Here is an 18,582-nt window from a genome sequence, read left to right as displayed (position 1 = left end):
ATTTGATCATCTGGTACTTGGGTCAAGACTGTAGAGGTCGATCTGATCGCAGATTGTCATGCATCAACATCAACCCCTCCTCGGCAGTTCAGCTGATTAGCCTTGTACCCCGCGGCATGCATGCACGATAGTAAATAACCCACCTACATCCCGATTGTGAAACTAGGCTGCAGAACAGAGGATCACCGGGAGTATATAACCAGCAACCAACTACTTCTCAGGTATCCTTCTTCTTCTTCTTCTCATCTTTGACCTTCGTTTCTTCAAACAACCTTTGCAGAGGTATGGTCGATACATTTTCCACCGGGCTTAAAGTAATACTAACCAGTCTCCTATACTCGGCAGAACTCGCCTTCTTCTAATCTCAATAGATAGTCTACTCGAAACCAGAAACGGAATTCATCCTTACCTACCTACCTGGTACTTTTCTAAGACCATGCCGTCTCACCACCCCAACTGTCCCTCCTGCGGTGCTGCCATCGAGGGGGAGAACAAGACCTGCTCGTCCTGCGGGAAGGTAGTATATACTATTATTATGAAACCTCCCCTCTGATTTAGGTATTCTGTTCTTTTTTTGGCTGATGCACTTGAGTTGTATAGACTTGTCCTGTTTGAATTGAATCAAAGTTCCGATATTCGACTTTGATTTTTTTTGAGTGAGGAGTTTCAGGGTTGGGGTGTTGAGTGTGAAGGGGGGGGGGGGGGGTGTTGTTGATTCAACTTATCCGAAGGTTTGCCTTGGACGTATGATGTTGCGCTTTGGGGTCGAGAGTGTTGGGTGTTGATTGATGATGTCGGGTGGGGAAGGGGGCGAGAAATGGAAACGCTTTGAGGATATATACAGTATACAATTTGATTGTAGTGCGTTTTCTCTGCTTTACAGAGTGCTGGAACCCTGGGATGGGATGTAATAGCCTGCATTTGTCGGAGGTCCGAGCCAAGAATGAGCTTACAATGTAGGATATTTACAGGCTACAACAATGATCGATGTAATGGTTGATTAGATCGATTGCATCGGCCAAAACATCGATTAATCGTATTCAAGTACGAGTATAGACAAGCCATCAAGCCCATCAATTGATCCCACGCTAGAACGAAGGCGATAACATATCTCATGAGAACATCCACAAAAAAGAAAAACAATATACTAGGTTATTGCAACGCGACGAGTCGCTTCACGCAGTCTTCTGCCATGCCGCCTGCACGCCCAGCAGGGAGCTGATCGTACCGGCAATGCCGACGATGCCGTCATCCAAGTTCGCGTAGCCCAGCGCCGACGTAGGCACCGTCAAGTCGCAGATATCAGACACCAGCTGGACGCGAGCGGCAGCTCGTTCCCTGCGAGATCATTCGGTCATTACTTCGAATCCGAACCGGATAGAACAAAAGGGGACTCACTTTTCAATCTTCTTGGCCTCGACGACCCCCTCACCCTCCTTGCGGTTGATCGTCTTCTCCTTCTCCCGCAAACGCCAGAGCGTATAGATGCCCGACACAAAACTGCAGACCAGCCCGGCGAACCAGGCCCGGTACGCATGCTGCTGCAGCTTCTTGGCGGACTCAAACTTGCGGAACCCAAGCGCGTCGATCAGCGTGATGGTGTCGAGGGTCAGATAACCCGCATAGCCGAGTTGGCGGCCGATCGCGAGGTTCTTGAGCACGGGATCGCCGCTGACACCGGGGGCTTTGTTGTCAAACGCCACGGCGGCGGCCTTGAGGTGCTCGACGAATTTCCCCGCACGGAGGATCTTGCGCGTGAGGGCAAAGTGTTTCTTCAGGGCGTCCCACGGCGCGATAGCCGCGGTGGGCTTATTCGTGCGGAAGAGGTACCATGAGTAGAAGCGCGCAAAGTATTGCAGGGTCCGCAGGACCTTGTCTCGGCCGACTGTTGTGATGCGAAGGGGTTAGAGAACGGTTCAGCTTTCACATGATTTCAATGCCGGATCATCACGGCATCGGCAAAACTTGAAGAAGAAGGAATTGACGCGAGGAAGGACGCACGAGTCGTAGCGATGAATCGCAGATAGTGAGCCACCGCTGGGTGGTAAACCAGAGAGTCCGCAACCATGTTGGCGGTCGGTTATCGATGCGATCGGGACTAATTGGTCGGGGAGAATCAGATCTCGGAGGGCTTTTCCAGGCCGGTTGATCACACAAATCGCGTACTAGAATCCTGACACGGGATTCAATATCCCGAATGCGCAGGCATGAATTTCAATGAAGGAAATTCAACTGATATAGAATTGTTCTGGCGAAATCAGGGGAGAAATCGGGAACTGATTTCCCGGCTGGGGAACGTGAAGCTTATCCGCTGCTTTGGCCGAGCCTCGGCTTTCGGTTCGTAGCCTTAGGCATCAGATTTCCGAACACAGGAATATCACATCAATCGGATTTCATTACTGAGTGTGTCATGCTAGTTGTGTGATTCTACAAGTACGGTGTACACAGCATAGTTACCAGTTTTGTTACCGCATTCCACCTTTTCTACGAACGAGTTTCCTCCGTGTTCCGCTTTCCAGAGCCCATCGTCGAGACATCATAGCCATTGGCAATCAAATACTCCCGGAACCGCTGGTCTTCTTTCGTGATGGTGTCCTAAATATTCAGATCAGCACCGCGATTGTTGGTCGCGAGTCGGTTGAATCTACAAGTGCTCACCTGTCCAATATACGGGAGGAAGAACAGAGCAACTGCGGCAGTGAAGATGCAGAGCGAGCTCGAGATGAAGAACGGATCTTGGCCCGTGCGAGTCTCATTGGGCGCATTCTTCTGCACGACCGGGAGGATATAGGTTCCGACAAAGGCGCCGACCTTGCCAATGGCTGCAGCAATTCCGTAATATTGGCCGCGGACGGAGGTCGCGGAGGACTTGGCCGCAATCAGCCCGATGTTGTCGCCGGGACCAAACTCACCCAAAGACAGGAAGACGCTGGACGCAGGTTAGCGCGAGGCATGAATTTTTCATGGTATGACAAGACGCACCCGTAAACCACAACAAATGCCGCGACGTACTCCGGCGTGGCCAACTTCTCATACGCACCCGACATGATGAATCCGACAACACCCTGTCCGGCCATCCCAATGGCCAACGTGAGCTTGGGTCCGATCCAATCGCTGACGAACGCTCCGCTAAGGGATCCCGGCAGATAAAAAGAATTGGTCAGAACCGACCAGCCCATGGTCTTCCAGAATGGAGCATTTTCCGACAAGATAATGTTGAGGAATGCCGACGAGTAGATACCGAACGAGAAGGTGGAAAAGTCATAGACGAACCAGATGAAAGAGACGAGGAACTGCAGGAAGCATCAGTAAGCCACTCTTGACTATTTACCAGGTTGGGACTCACCAAGCGCCACCAGTAGAACTTGATAATCAACCAGTACGGATACTTGTGCATACGTTCTCGGTTGAACTCCTCCGGCTCCTCCAGCTTGAACCGCAGATACAGCAGACTGAGCGGAGGAATCACACCAAAGCCCAGGGAGATACGCCAAACGGCACGCAGGTGGTCCTCGGTGAAGATCAGGACGACAATCATAGGAACCAGGCTGGCCAGTACAAAGCCCAGGTTGATCATAAAGTCGGTAAAGATGATGAACCAGCGGTTGCGCTGACCCTTGGGCAGCTCCCCGGTGCTTTCGGCCGCGGCGACGGAGCCCGCAGGATACTCACCGCCGATGCCAATGCCCAGGAAGAAACGGTACGCGGTCAGTGCAGCAAAGAGTCCGTGCTGGCTGCCTTTGTAACCGTACGCACCGGCGGACAGAGCAGCGAAAATGATGAGGATGAAGGTGGAAATCATCAGCGACCACTTACGCGACCAGTAGTCACTCAGCACGCCGAAGACCAGCTGGCCCAGTACGGTGCCGGCAAAGGCTATGGACGAGACATTCTGGGTGGCGGGAGAGTTGGCGTAGGTATCGGGGTAGAGCCTGCTCAGGATGGTGTTGACGGGGCCAATGACCTATATCATGGACGGTTGCGCATGCTGATCAGACACCGCGAGAAAAAGAGAAAAAAAAAAGGCCAATATTTTGTCGCATTGGGGAAGCAGAGCATCAGTACGTACTGCATTCAGGTAGCCGTCTGAGAACAGACCGGCACCGCAGGCGATGACCGGCCAACTACGATCCCACCATGATTTGGGCAGTTCCTCGAGCGGGATTTCTGCAAGGGCATGCTGTTCCGATTCGAAGGTATTCTTGGGCTTGTTCTTGTCGTCTGCAATGGCAGAGCTACCGTCACTATTGGATTTGGGATCCATGCTGGAGGGTGAAGTTGAGAGGTCGTACTGATGGCGCCTATTAGTCCTGGTGTTGTGCTCAAAGCCCTGGGATGGGACAGCCGGCCGACTCTCTGTGAATTCTTTTTTTTCTTTACGAGCAGGGAGAGAGAGTAGGGAGGGAGAAGAAAAAAACAAGGCAAGTAGGTTGATCGCGCTACTTAAGCTTCATAGCGGAGGCCCTCGCTGGCGGCAACCCGAGATGCAACGCTGCCAGTGATCCACCTAAAATTTTGCGTGGAGGATCAGCCGCGACCGTACCAGCAAATGTACTTAGTCGTGCATAGAACAAAGATATAAACTGAGGCTATTCCGAAATTCAACCCACTAACTAATGGATACTGGCGATGCGATCAACAATCACAAAGAAATCCAGGATATGTCTTGTCTTCTCTTCTCTCAGTTGTGCTAAGCTGCTACTAGTACTGAAATCTACTGATGGATAACTTTTTCGGATGCGACTGTGGCCCCCAACTTTTTCTTTTTCGTACTTGAACCTCTCTCCGCTGTGCCATTGGTCCTTTGTGCTTCTGCATTCAGTAACGACTGCGAGTACAAGTGCCATTATTGATCATTTCTGATCACGCTTGCATTTACCAACTACCTACCACAATACTCCATTTTCAGCCCAGTGGAAAGGGTACGTTCTCCTCCACGTTTTTGCAGGAATACACGCCATTTGCTGTTTCTTGAAGATGAAGTGGTCCTTGCGGTTTCTCCTGCTGTGTAGCCTAGCTTAATCTTTTCAGTGTTTCGATCTTTGACGGAGCGCGTGCTGTCCAAAGCTAGTAATATTATGGATTTTGCATGAAAATGACTGAAATTCTGGATGACATTGAAGGGGGTGTGGCACGTGTGCATTTTACTCAGGTGGTAATAATAATAGTTGCCAGGAGAGAACCTGCTAAGCTTCTTCGGCGAAGCTTCTACGCGCTTGGCAGGTCTTGTCATTCCCACCAGCAATAAGTCATCAAGCAAATTCCAACTCGCTTAGTGCATCAATACTTATATTATCGTTTGATTTGGTCGAACGATGGACTTGAATTTGTGAAGAGAATTGCCATTGCAGATCCCAGGGCGTGCCAGAGCTCGCAGTCCAGGTGAATGAAGAATATCAGTACTCCGTACAACAACTTAAGCAACATATTGCCGACGGGACTGGACTTCGAGTCCTTGTATGGTGAGGCTTTGCAAGTTCCCTGGCAAGAGGTCATTCTGCTTGAACTGAAAATGCCATTGTGGACGGCATTTTGCACTTGTATCTCTTGGTGGAAGGATTGCACAGGAACAGCCCTTTGAGGGTCCGGCTACCATAGTACTTAATCTGGGATGTAGACGTACCATTTTACCAATTTATTGCAACCCAAGAACCGGCCACACAGGCCCAAAATGAGATGAACTGGCCAAAGCTAAGAGAGAATGGCCGACCGTCGCTGACCAGACCGAAACACGCTGCGGAATAATCACCGGGCTGGGAATCCCACAAAAAGTAGGGAGCCTGTCGGAAGTTATGAGTTATGAGGATCAGTTGTCGTTACGCGTCTCTGAAACTTCACAATCTGGCTTTTCAAATGCAACCAGACATACATCTGGCGCTGGTTATGTCGCTGAAAGCAACAAAACACAATGCGATAAAGCATGTTCTGTGAAATCCTCGGCGAATTTATCAATTGACGCTGTTTCATCTGGGCATTCATATTGATTGACAGCGTTGCGAACCTGAAGACAGAACTGCGTAGATATATTTGGTAGATGTGAGCATAATGAAAAAATCTGTCCCCGGCGACAGGAAACTGAAATCTCGAATGCCCATCACATCGTCAGAGAACAATGAGAAAAGTTAACAAATGAAGAAGGACGAATCGGAAGCTCAGCTCGATTCGGCCGGAAAAACAAAGTTCCAGAAGCTCATCGCCGATCCACGCAACGTCGCCGCCTGGATCGTTTACTGCATCAGATACAACAGTTCAAAGGCCATTTCGCGCTGACTGACTTTTCTTCTACTTTCCAAAACGAAAAAAAAAAAAGAACTGATCAGCCATTGAATCGCCACCATGGCTGATCCGCAATACGCCAAGTATCCCGACCTCTCCTTGGCCCAAGATGTCTTCAATCTGTCCAGCCCGCACGCGTCCGCCGCGGTCCGACAAAACTCGCTCAAGCGGCTTCAAGAGGCCATTCGCGAACACAAGATGGCTCCGCTGTACCGCCACCTGGCTCATCCAACCGAGGGTATTCTAAACTCCTCCGGCGAGGGCGTCTCGCAACAACCACCGACAGAGCCTCCGCACCCTCCGGTCATCACGTCGAACATGCTTGCCACGAAGAAGCTTCCCCACAAGATTGACTTCCCGTGGGATGAGAAACTATATCAGTCATTGGTGGAGGACAACGAGAAGGAGCTCGAGAGCTATCAGAAGGAGGAAGAAGAGGCCGCTGAGGCGGCGGGCGAGACGGAAGTGCTCGCCGCGCAGGGCAAGCGCGCAGAGTTTTGGGCGCGAGTAGGCGACAAAGTGAGTTGATTCATGATGTTGCGTATTGTCGAACTCTGTGCGCAATTCAAGTGGGCTAACACCCCCGGACCAACAGGACAAAGCAATCCAGTCCTACGAAGCTGTGCTGGAGAAAACGAGCATCCTCGGCACCAAGATTGACTTAGTCCTCGCCATGATCCGGGTCGGGCTCTTCTTTGGGGACCGAGTGTTTGTCAAGAAGACCGTGGAGCGGGCGAATGCTCTGGTGGAGAGCGGCGGCGACTGGGACCGAAGGAACCGGCTCAAGGCGTACAAGGGCCTGCATCTGCTGACGATCCGGTCGTACAATCTGGCCGCTCCGCTGCTCCTCGACAGCCTGTCGACGTTTACGAGCTACGAACTCTGCAGCTACTCGTCCCTGGTCGTGTATGCCGTTCTTGCGGGCTCGCTAGCGCTGAAGCGGGTGGATTTCAAGGCCAAGGTGGTCGATGCGCCGGAGATCAAGGCCATCCTGGGTGAGGGCGAGGAGGACCGGCTGGCGGCGTTGACTGGCGCCGTGTCGGCCGGCCCAGGCGTCGGCGACGAGGAGATGAAAGACGCGCCCAGCAGCGCCACTCCGGGAACGGCCACGACGGCAGTCAACCTGACCACGCTCGGTACGGGTTCGGGGTCTCAAGCGGCAGAGACCGAACAGCCGGTGGATTTCTCCTCGCTGGCGAACCTGGTCAGCAGCCTCTACAACGGCAACTACCGCTCGTTCTTCCTGGCGCTGGCGGCGGTGGAGGACAACTTTTTGACGCAGGACCGCTACCTCTACGAGCATCGGTCGTGGTTTGTGCGTGAGATGCGGCTGCGGGGATACCAGCAGCTGCTGCAGAGCTACCGCGTGGTGGGGCTTCAGAGCATGGCAAATGACTTTGGAGTGTCCGTTGATTTCCTGGATCGGTACGAATCTGTGGTTTTCTATTTTTTTTTCTTTTTTTTCTTATCTTTGTGCGTTTCTGTCACTAACTCTTGCAGGGATCTCTCCAAGTTCATTGCTGGGGAGCGGATTGCATGCACGATTGACCGTGTCAACGGGCTGATCGAGACCAACCGGCCAGATGACAAGAACAAGCAGTATGCAGAGTTGGTGAAGCACGGTGATGCCTTGATTACGAAGCTGCAAAAGTACGGGCAGGCCGTCCGACTTCGGGGCAGTGAACGAAGTTGAATTTTTTTCTTTTAATTTTTCTTTGACGCACGAATCGCACAATTTCCGCTACGAGAGCGTTCGACCTGCATGTACTTTTGAAATGCATCATCTAGTCTAGACCAACGACAGCCTTCAGCTGGTGTCAAGCAAAGATGCATTCTTCGTAGCACACCGTTGTCTGATTCGGGCTCACCGCTACATCAAATCAAAGTTACCGTACTGTAGCTTTCCGTAACAGTAACTAGTTAGCCTACAGATTACATAATTCATTCCCCTGAATAGATTTGAATCCCGATTGCAACCGTCGACGAGGATTTTCCGCCGTTGTCTGCCCCAGAATCACGATCGGGGGATGCACCTGATTCGCTAGTTATCATCTATTAATGCGGCAAATTACTTTCTTTTCTCAGTTAGGGCACTCGTGATCGATCGTGAGACGAGGAAGAGCGCGGAACGCGGAAAGAGAGCAAGAAAAAAAAAAAAGTCGCTGGATGAAGAATAGTTAGTGGAACACGGGACGATCATGACATTGCGGTCGTTTGCCGTCTTGCGGCTGCTGCGAGCACCGTCGTCATGGACGGGGTCGCGGTTGGGCGCGTTTTCGCCTTCGAATGCAGGTAAGGCCACAACATCCTTCGGGAAACAATATATACACCTCTAGGTACCTCCCTAGGTCCTGGATGTGCTGAGTCCCCACTCTCGGCCGATTCCGCTGAGCCTGCACGGTGGCCTGGCCGGTCCAGGCGCCAGCTGTTGTCCCCCCCGTGGGGGAGGGGCGTTGGGATGAGTCAAGAGTGGGTGGGAGGGTGAAAAAGAGATGATGGGCTGTCATGCGATTGACACTGGCTTGATATATATATGTTTGATTCTCTTCCTTGTTTAGACGGTAACTGATTTGAGATCGTCGGGCAGTAGTTGCTGGACCCTCTCCCGCCATGACCCGTCGAAGCGTATCCTCGCATCGCCTGACCATTGACAGCATCCGGCCGGAGGTGCGCAATGCCCAGTATGCTGTCCGCGGAGAGTTGCCCACCAGGGCGGAGATGTACCGTGAGCGCCTAGAGAAAGGGGACAAGTCGCTGCCATTCGACAAGGTGATCTTTGCCAACATCGGCAACCCGCAGCAGCTGGACCAGAAGCCCATCACGTTCTTCCGGCAGGTGCTGAGTCTGCTGGAGAACCCGGCACTGCTGGAGAACGAGCAGGCCCTGCGGGAGGCGTTTGGGTACCCGCCGGATGTGATTGAACGGGCACGGCGGCTGTTGGCTGGCGTGGGCACCGTGGGTGCGTACAGCCACAGCCAGGGAGCTCCGCTGGTGCGGGAGAGCGTGGCACGGTTCATTGAGGAGCGGGACGGATTCCCCGCAGACCCCAAGAACATCTTTCTGTCGGCGGGTGCGTCGTCGGGTGTCAGCACCCTGCTGAACGTGATCTGCGCGGATCCGTCATCGGGTGTGCTGGTGCCGATTCCGCAGTATCCGCTGTACACGGCAACGCTGTCGCTGCTGAACGCGCACTGCGTGCCGTACTATCTAGATGAGGCCCGAGCGTGGGGCACCAATGTCGAGGACATCCGCTCCGCGCTGCACTCCGCGCGGTCGCGCGGCGTCGATGTGCGCGCCATTGTGGTGATCAACCCGGGCAATCCCACCGGCGCGAGCCTCACGGCGGACAATGTCCGCAACGTGATCGATCTCGCGCGAGACGAGAACCTGGTGATCATCGCGGACGAGGTGTACCAGACCAACGTGATGATCGGCGAGTTCACGTCGTTCCGCAAGGAGCTGCTGGAGCTGCAGCGGGATCACCCGGACCAGGGGTACGACTGCGTCGAGCTCGCCTCGCTGCACAGCGTCTCCAAGGGCATGGTCGGCGAGTGCGGCCACCGCGGCGGCTACTTTGAGCTGATCAACTTCCTGCCCGAGGTCCATGCCCAGATCTACAAGCTTGTCAGCATCTCGCTTTGCCCGTCCGTCGTCGGCCAGTGCCTCGTCGAGCTCATGGTCAACCCGCCCAAGCCGGGCGAGCCGAGCTACGAGCTTTACCGCACGGAATACAACCGCATCGAGGAAGGGTTGCGCCAGCGTGCCAATGCCCTGTATGAGGCGTTTACCCGCATGGAGGGCGTGGATTGCCAACCGCCACAAGTATGTCCCTATCATCCCCTTTGAATCTGGGAAAATATTGAGAAAACAAAAACAAAACAAAAAAAAACTAACGATCCCAGGGAGCAATGTACCTCTTCCCCACCATCACCCTCCCCCCGCGCGCCGTCGAGGCCGCTCAAGCCGTCAACAAGAAACCAGACGAGTTCTACTGCCTCGCCCTCCTCGACGCAACGGGCATCTGCGTCGTGCCCGGCTCCGGGTTTGGCCAGAAGGAAGGCACGTTCCATTTCCGGACGACCTTCCTGGCGCCCGGTGTCGAGTGGGTGCAGCGGATTGAAAAGTTCCACAAGGAGTTTATGGACAAGTATCGGTGAATCATTGCCGAGAAGGGGATTTTCTTCTCTTCTCTTCTTATCTTGGATTGTATTTGATGTGATCTTTGGATACATACCTACCTACCTTAGGTATCTCTATATAGATCCCACCTCTGACCCTCTGTTTAGGGTGGAACACAGTATAGAATCTCCCTTTCATGATAATGTATATACTGCATGTCATCTCATACATGTGTGCTCGGACTCATTGAACAGGTCGTGATTGTTTCGATTGATGCTCGGTAATTCAATTATTACCTCGCAACACTGGCTCTTCGGGAACTACAGTTATTTGTCCAGTAGTATCCACGATTTCTCGGACGCCCCCCTCAATTGGAATCTTTCCTGGATTTAACGAATCTCATTCGTTACTGGATAAAACGAACAAAATTCGTTAAATCCAGGAAGGACTTCCAGCTGCACATGTCGATCGATAGAGATGACCGTGCATTTCAACACTCTACATGGCTCCCATTTCTATCTAGTTCCAACCCTGGTCTAATAAACAAGGGACTCAAACAGCAAACAGCACATTCCAAATCGGCTTTTTGTTTTCTTTTGACAATTGAAAGCGACCCAGGGGTATCCTGACCACCGTCATGGCGCATCAAACAAACAAACCAAAGTCCGCCGATGACCGGTTACTGGAGGTATTGATAAATCGATCAACAAGTGTATTGATATTTTTTTTCTTTTTCAATCAGTAATATATTCCCAATCAATTGTTGCCGCTCGACTCGTCCCTCTTGTATTGCATCCACAACTGCATCGGATGCGACATCGCCGTTGCCGTCGGCGTCGCCGTTGGCGGCCCGGAAATCGTAGTGGAACCGTACATCGTGGTCGGCCAAACCATATCAGTGGGCATCTCCCCAGCAGGATTCAGCGAGGGCATCGGTTCGGACGCCGCCGGCGCTGCTGGCACGGAATATCCCTGCGGCATGGACTTGGCCCTATCCATCGCAATCGTCGCCTGCGCCTGCAGCTGTTGTTCCAGGGCGGTCGTGGGCTCGTTGGCGAATTTGAGAAACTCGTCAATATCCAGGGACTCGAGCTGGTTCGACGCCAACAGCTGCGCGTGTGCTGGGTCAAAGGACGTTGTGGTCGCGCTGTTGCGGTAGTGGTCCATGTCCGAGATGTCGCTAACGCTGGTCAGGTCGTGCATGTCGTTCGTCGTGGACGTGGCCAGGCTGGGCAGTGGGCCGCCGAAGTCATCGACTTCGGAGAGCTCCACGGACGGCGACGTTGAGAGATAGCCCTGATTGGCGGTGGCGATGCTGCTGAAATCAAAGCCGGCGAACGAAGGGGTTTGGCTGATCTCGGCAGAGCTCATCGGAAACGTCGACCAATCCACCGCCGGCGCGCTGAGAACGTTGCTGCCGATCCCAATCGGTAGATCAGTCTCCGGGGAGGAGGTGGCAAGCCATTGCTCCGGAAAACCATCCGGAAATACCATCGAGTTAAGCGGGGACTCCGCCATGGAATCGGTCCCATACGGTGGAAAGACGGCAGGTATTTGCGTGTTGAGAGGCTCCAATGTCGGGACGGGCACCAAGTCGGGCGAGTTGCGCTCGGACTTGACCTGCCGCTGGGAGGTGAGGCCCTGGTTGTCACCGGGCAGGGGCGCTGGCGTCGGGACAGTTGCCGGATCCATCAGTCGATTGGACAAGTCTGACGACCCGTGGATCGTATGCGACCGGGGAATGGTGTACGGCAGCCCGCATTTATGACCCATGTCATTGTGCTTGGGCGCGGTTTTGTGGTGGTTGTCCCGAAAAACGACCAGGGTACTTTCGGATTTGGCCGCCGTCAGACGTGGCTTGCGGGGCTCAGTCGCGGCGCCATGGGACGGCTGCGTCGCGCCGCTTGGAGGCAGTCGGGGCGGAAGATCCCGCTTCAACGCACAGGTGCAGCGTTGATCACGGATACAGGAGCATGTTCCACCTAATCATGACATGGTCAAACGGAAAATTGCAGGGACCATGGCCATGCAGGGGAATACTCACTTTTACCGTCCCCTACTTCAGTGTCGGTATTCGCATTGCCGGCACGCGGACCGCCGGGCTGACTGGCGGCACGTTCCTTCTTCTTCCTATCTCCACAGTCGCACTTGACATGGGCTGTCCGCGACTTGCGTGCAGCACGGCAATGTTGACATTGCGTGGCTGGGCGGCCTTTCCTGTTGATGTGGATCAAGGCGCGATCTGTCCGCAGTCAGATTGTTTTGTATCGCGGCGAACACCGCGTGTACATACCGCTGTGCTGGCAGCTGCTCACGCGATGACCACGAACACAAGCTTCGCAGGCCCACTTCTCGCCATCGATCAGCATCTCCGCGGTTTACTGGCCAGCAGCATGCGGCTGAGCGCTAAATAGAACCACGGGGGCAGCTCGTCCAGCCCAAATCGAATCGATACGCCGACCGTCACTCAACACCAACCGGACGGTCGTCTCCTTGCGACGGACATCCAAGAATCGCAATGATCGATTCTCTCGCAGCCGGGAAATCGAGCCGAGGGCCGATCCACGGAGGTGTAGATTTTTGGGGAGGGGAGAGAAAAGACGGATGCTAGCTGGGACGCATCGATGCCGAGGTTCAGGGACAACCTCAGCAATCGATCCGGGGGGGGGGGGGGGAAAGTCAGGGAAAAGAGTAACCAGGCCAAAAGCCTACGCACCGTCTGGCGCCGGCCGTGCGACAGGACACCAAAGATCGGTAGTGGCGGCCAAAACGCGGGGGATGTGAAGACTCTCAGGGAGGTGTGTCACTGGGTTTCCAGATACGAGCGGGAGGAGAGGCAGAGAGGGGGACTTTATTAGTGTGTGCTACGGTTCCCAAAAGGGTTAGGTTGGGGCCTGAGGCCGCAGTCCTAATTTCGGGCCGCTTCGGGGTCCGTCCATCATTACGGAGTCGGTTGGTACGGGTACCTCCGTACGAGTACTAGGTTAGTTATTACGTATTTTTGATACGGCGAAAGGTTGGTTATTACTTAGCGTTCAGCTTTGCTCCGCGATTTCGTGAAGACCACGGAAAAATATCCAGGGATTGCAGAGATGGATCAAAGAGCCGAGTCAAAGAGCTCCATATGTATTCCGTCGATGCAGATGCATTGTTCGCCGTCTCATTGAGGCCCCTGGGCCCATATACATACTATGCCCGGAGAATGCCCGGAGAAGGAGATACTGTACTGTACTGTACGAGTACCTTACTGTACATTGGCATTTGCTATGAGTCATGACTAAGGCAAGAAAATCTCTTCATGTAAAAAACGAAGTGTTTTTTGTCCCTGGACCAAATCCACGAACAATCGGGAGAGTTCCAAATGACAAAGGGAACTCTGCGGCCCTCGGCGTGGCCTGACTCTGAGAGACAGGATTCGATGTTCCCGCGCCTCTAACCTCCCAGGGTAACAGACGTCCTGAATTAATGTAACTCTTCCCGATCCCTGATTCTTGTGTCGACATTCGTCTCGGCTCGCACGCCGTTGATGTTCGTGCTCAGTTCCTAAAAAGACTGATACAGAATACAACCCTGCCCCTCGATGGTGGCGCAGGATTGATCTCGGATGATGATGTCACTGCAACGCACCATTGCAATATAAGATTCGTCTCAGAATTCTCTTATCGTCCGCAAGGCTTCGCTGCAGGCATGGGCGGCCCGCGGTCCTGCCGCGTTGTCCCGTCCGACCTTTGGCCCCGACTTTGCTCCTCAATCGGTTCGTAGGTTGACGCTGCTCCTCTGTACAGTACTCTGTACACTCGGAAGAAAAGACCTGTTCTGTCGACCGGGAGACCCGCTCACTGTTCGGAATGAGCAACGTGAGCAGCCTGAATGAATACAACCGTTGTGTGCGCCAGCGTGGCTGTTGAAATTGGGGTTGAATCCTCACTGCGCCCTTTGTCGATCGCGGCCGTTCGGCCTGCTAAGCCTGCAAGTGATGGAGGCTGGACGGAGGCCAAACCGTAACTGTGGCGGGTTTGTTGGGCGCTTGCTTGGCAGGTCTTTCTGGAAAACTGCCTAATTTGGCATGGGCGCGCCCGTTGATGCCTGACCGACGCAATCTTCAGTCAACTGGCCAGGTGCTGATAAGGTTCCTTACGCATGATTTGTGTTGAGATTCAATAAGCCCGGCTAGTTTCGTTGTAGCTGTATACTAGCGAGATTCTACGGAGTATGTGTTCTACTCCGGACGGGGACGTCCTTTTCTTTTCTTTTCTCAGTTCACGTGACCTTCGATTATAAGATCACGTGATTGTATATCACATGATACTCACGTGAACAGAGCCGGTCGCCATCCAAGGGATGCACTGGTGATGCAAGCGTTGGCAAAGAAAGGGTCGACTCTTGACCGAATGATCGTCGAGTTGACCACTGCGATCGTATGATCCAGAAGACGCTCGCGACTTAGCTCAAGCTGACTCGGTTGAAACGAAAGAATGATGAATGATCCTAAGTGAAGGCCTGAACACGGTAGGAAGATGAATGATGATCGAACGATCGAACCTCGATGCGATAACTGTGGACTCGAAGCAATCAAACCTCGCAGTCTGCTCTCTTTTGACGGTCCGAAGGAGCCTGTAAATGCCCATGACTTGATAGCGGAATCGCACTCGTCGGATTTGGTGAGTCGAGGGAGGCCGGAGAATAGTATTAATCCGCCACGGGACGGCATATCTTTTCTACGACGATGATCAGAGGCCCAAAGTCACCGCTCGTAGATTGGCCCGCTCGTAGATGCTGTCTGAAAAGCTCATCGCCGCAATAATCATGATAACTGCGGTCTGGGAGCTGCTGCTCGGCAGCAGTCGGTCTCTGGGCATTAGACGCTCCCCGCTCGATGTGCACTTTAGCCCAATAAGAAAAAAAAAAAAAAAAAAAAAAAAACAAAAAACTTGCCCGGAGTTTGCGTTCTCTCATCCCTCCCATCCCCAGCACTCGACTCCGTCCATCGATTCTTCTCCCCCAGCGCTCCGGACTCTGGCTCCTTTGCCCCTGTCCTTGTCCGGCCTTGTCGCTCGGACAGTACATTGGCCAACATGAACCCTCGCGAGACGTCGGAAGTGACGCCCGCCCCGTCGTATCCATCCCCCAATGCCGCCCAGATGGGCCAGGGCACCATGCAGTACTACAACCGCCAGCTGACCGCCGACGAGCTGCTCTCGGCGGAGCTGTCGCGTGAGGCAGCCGGCGGGAATCTGCCTGATGGTGCGAATAACGGCCTGTCGCACGGCCAGCACATGGTCCTCGGCCCGTCCAACGCGGGCGCCGGCGAGATGGGTCGCGCATCGCCCGCCGACCAGCAGCACGGCAATGCGTTCCCTTTCTCGCCCAATCAGCAGGTCCCCGTAGATCCGAATAATGAACTGAATTACGAAGACCAGCGCGCGCGTCGCAAGCGCACCAAGGTGTCGCGCGCGTGTGACGAATGCCGCCGTAAGAAGGTGCGCAAGCAGCCCCTCTTTTGCGTGTTGAAGGAACCGCCATTGACAAGAGCTTGAATTTCCAGGTGCGATGCGATGCAACCTCCGAGTCCGGTCTGGATACCTGCTCCAACTGCCGCCGCCTCGGCGTCGCGTGTCAGTTCAGCCGAGTCCCGATGAAGCGAGGTCCCAGCAAAGGGTACGACTACCCTTCGGATGCTAGCATACAAGTTACTGAGAAGATTCCAGATATATCAAGGAGCTGGCTGAGCGACTGAATACGCTGGAGTCTCAGATGCAGCCTGCGATGGCGCAGCAGCATGACATGAATTACCAGTCTATGACTGACGTTTCTACGCGTCCCTACCATGACATTTCCTCATCTATGGATGGAAATTTGGCAGTCCGGAAAAGAACGTTCTCCATGTCTGAAGGCCTTCATGGCTCAACATTTGCGCATCCAAGCATTGCGTCGCGCGCCCAGCAACCTATTGGTAGGTCACTGCTTCGAGTTTTACCCCGTTCATACTGACCGCGCATTAGGAGAGACGGCACCCAGCCAAGAAAGCTTTCCTCTGTTTGGTGCTGCAAATGTCGCCGGCAAGACAACGCAGCCGTTCTGGACTGCCGAGCCAGTTACCACGGACGGTCTTCAGGCGGCATCCCTGCCAGCTGCCGAAGACACCGTCCCCGCCGAGATTGACGAAGGCGCTCTCAATACGTAAGTCCAGGCTCTATGGAAATTGTCTGCGTCGTATTGACCGGACGGTAGCTATTATGACATAATCCACCCCTTGCTCCCTGTCCTGCCCAATTCCCGGGAGCGTCTCTCGGAGATCCTGTCTCAGTGCAGCAGAGACCTGCAGGAAGTGTTCCTGCATAGTCTATATGCCGTGACTCGGACAAATGTTGAGCGGGTTCAGGGTTCCTTTACCAAAGTCGCGGCGCTGGACGAGGCGATGGATTTGACTGCGGCTGCCCTGCGCGAAGACCGCAAGCTGCGGACTTTCCCGGTCAACATCGTCTGGCTGCAGACAGCCTTCTTCATGACCTTTGAGTGCGACAAGCGTGGTCCGGACAACCTCGTCGGCAAGGACGGCGTACCAAAGTCGCATTTGGTCGATCCCATGTCGCGGCTGGCGCATGGTCTTGCGCAGGATCATCGGCACCTCCGCATTCGCAACCGGCGCGAGCCCCGAGATGCGGACTCGAACGAAGGCCTCGTCCGACGGCTATGGCTGGTAGTGGGAATCGTGGCGCGGTTGCACACTGCGGCGATGGCGGAGAAGGACTTGCTGGGCGATGAGTACTCAGATCTGTCGGCGGCGCACGATCTTCAGCTGCTTGGGTTGCCGGCGACGCAGCTACACGGTACGTTCGGTTCTTGATCATGAAGGACTGTCTCTAATAATATTCCCAGACTACGCAGGCCTGCTGCCTCTCATCATGGAAGTTATCTACAAGGATGACGACCCGGACGACGTTTCACAGAAACGACTCTACAATGCATTGATCATGGGCAACCTGGACCGCACTCTGCGGGTGCACTTTTCGCACACGGAGCAGGCGAGCCACGTCCCCACCGGCTACCTTGAGGCGTTGGGGCCGCAGATGTACTGGACTGTGCGCCTGTTCCAGACGCGTCATCTTTACGTCCTGTCGCCGTACGAGGTGCTGCACTCAGCCGAGGCCGTCGTCAAAGAAATGACCAAAGACATCCCCCTACGACTCGACTCGCCCATCGACATCTTCTCGCTGGGTCTGGCAACGCTCACCTTCCTCGAGGCCTCCAGCCTCCCGCAATACACCTCCTTTTGCTGGGACAACCTCGCCAAGATCGAGCAGCTGCTCGACCGGCGCGAGCAAACCGCCGCATCGTCCGGCGAGTTCGACTCCCTCTTCGCAACACCGAAATGGGACCGTCGTCTTCGCCAGTGGATCGACGCTCGCCGGGCCAAACGGGACGCAAGCCACGCAGCGCACCCTGTACCAGCCCCCCACGCGCAGCAACCCCCTTTCGTCGGGCCCAACGAGCAGCGCTCCCTGCAACATCTGGCCGATCTCGCCGTCGGCGTGGAAAACCAGCAAGCTGCCGCCTCCGCCGCCGCCACCACCGCCGTCAAACCTGAGCCTGCCGGCGCCACAGCCACCGTCGGTGGAAGTAACCCCGCCTCCCCTTCCACCGAACAACTCGAATCCACCGCCGCGGAGACCCAAACAGCGGGCCAACCACCACAGCAAGCTGGTGCTTCCTCGTCAACATCATCATCATCGTCATCGTCGTCCCCCTCCTCCACGCCTGCTGCTGCGAACAACGCAGCACAGCAGCAGCAACAACAACAACAACAAACTCAGTCAACGAGCAACCGGGCTGTTGTCGATACTATCTTCGTGGACTTTTCGGCTGCCTTGCGGAGAGGGTTTCTGCGGGTTTTGTGTGGTACGCCGCGGTAAAGTGTCTCAATCTTTAATTTTTTTTTTTTTTTTTTTTGCCTAGGTTAATGACCTCGTCGGTGGTTGGGTGACTGTTGTTTGTATAACGGGGGTGTCCTTGCCCTGTCTGTGCAAGTGAAACGTCATGGTTGTTACTATTATGCCGGATCGGATCGGTTCTGATGCTGGTTATCTATCTACTGTTGGTATAGGTTAGGTCTCCCCAGTTTCTATACTAGGTTTGTAATCTGATCGAATGGTCGGACATTGATGATGAGTTCCCTCAGGGCTTCTA

General features: G+C 54.1%; 5 protein-coding genes across 5 annotated transcripts; 3 read left to right on the top strand and 2 right to left on the bottom strand.

The window, feature by feature from the left end:
• Positions 1–1,175: 1,175 nt before the first annotated feature.
• Positions 1,176–2,068, bottom strand: VTN31DRAFT_2456 (uncharacterized protein; the record flags this gene model as incomplete). The annotated part of the gene is made up of 3 exons (XM_069402626.1): positions 1,176–1,338; positions 1,399–1,885; positions 2,002–2,068. The coding sequence occupies 3 exons, from the start codon at positions 2,066–2,068 to the stop codon at positions 1,176–1,178; spliced, it is 717 nt and encodes a 238-aa protein (XP_069261889.1).
• Positions 2,069–6,336: 4,268 nt separating this feature from the next.
• VTN31DRAFT_2455 (uncharacterized protein) lies at positions 6,337–7,969 on the top strand (the record flags this gene model as incomplete). Its single annotated transcript, XM_069402625.1, has 3 exons — positions 6,337–6,795; positions 6,872–7,701; positions 7,777–7,969. The coding sequence occupies 3 exons, from the start codon at positions 6,337–6,339 to the stop codon at positions 7,967–7,969; spliced, it is 1,482 nt and encodes a 493-aa protein (XP_069261888.1).
• Positions 7,970–8,886: 917 nt separating this feature from the next.
• Positions 8,887–10,433, top strand: VTN31DRAFT_2454 (uncharacterized protein; the record flags this gene model as incomplete). The annotated part of the gene is made up of 2 exons (XM_069402624.1): positions 8,887–10,098; positions 10,179–10,433. The coding sequence occupies 2 exons, from the start codon at positions 8,887–8,889 to the stop codon at positions 10,431–10,433; spliced, it is 1,467 nt and encodes a 488-aa protein (XP_069261887.1).
• A 718-nt stretch (positions 10,434–11,151) lies between these two features.
• VTN31DRAFT_2453 (uncharacterized protein) lies at positions 11,152–12,764 on the bottom strand (the record flags this gene model as incomplete). Its single annotated transcript, XM_069402623.1, has 3 exons — positions 11,152–12,377; positions 12,440–12,637; positions 12,689–12,764. 3 exons carry the CDS (start codon positions 12,762–12,764, stop codon positions 11,152–11,154), a joined length of 1,500 nt encoding a protein of 499 aa, XP_069261886.1.
• Positions 12,765–15,470: 2,706 nt separating this feature from the next.
• Positions 15,471–18,308, top strand: VTN31DRAFT_2452 (uncharacterized protein; the record flags this gene model as incomplete). Its single annotated transcript, XM_069402622.1, has 6 exons — positions 15,471–15,875; positions 15,941–16,053; positions 16,104–16,348; positions 16,398–16,575; positions 16,627–17,225; positions 17,275–18,308. 6 exons carry the CDS (start codon positions 15,471–15,473, stop codon positions 18,306–18,308), a joined length of 2,574 nt encoding a protein of 857 aa, XP_069261885.1.
• Positions 18,309–18,582: the final 274 nt, after the last annotated feature.

This window comes from Thermomyces dupontii (assembly GCF_041956625.1).
Source record: "Thermomyces dupontii strain NRRL 2155 unplaced genomic scaffold VTN31scaffold_2, whole genome shotgun sequence".
NCBI lineage: Eukaryota > Fungi > Ascomycota > Eurotiomycetes > Eurotiales > Trichocomaceae > Thermomyces > Thermomyces dupontii.
This window is presented reverse-complemented; position numbering and strand designations above follow the sequence as displayed.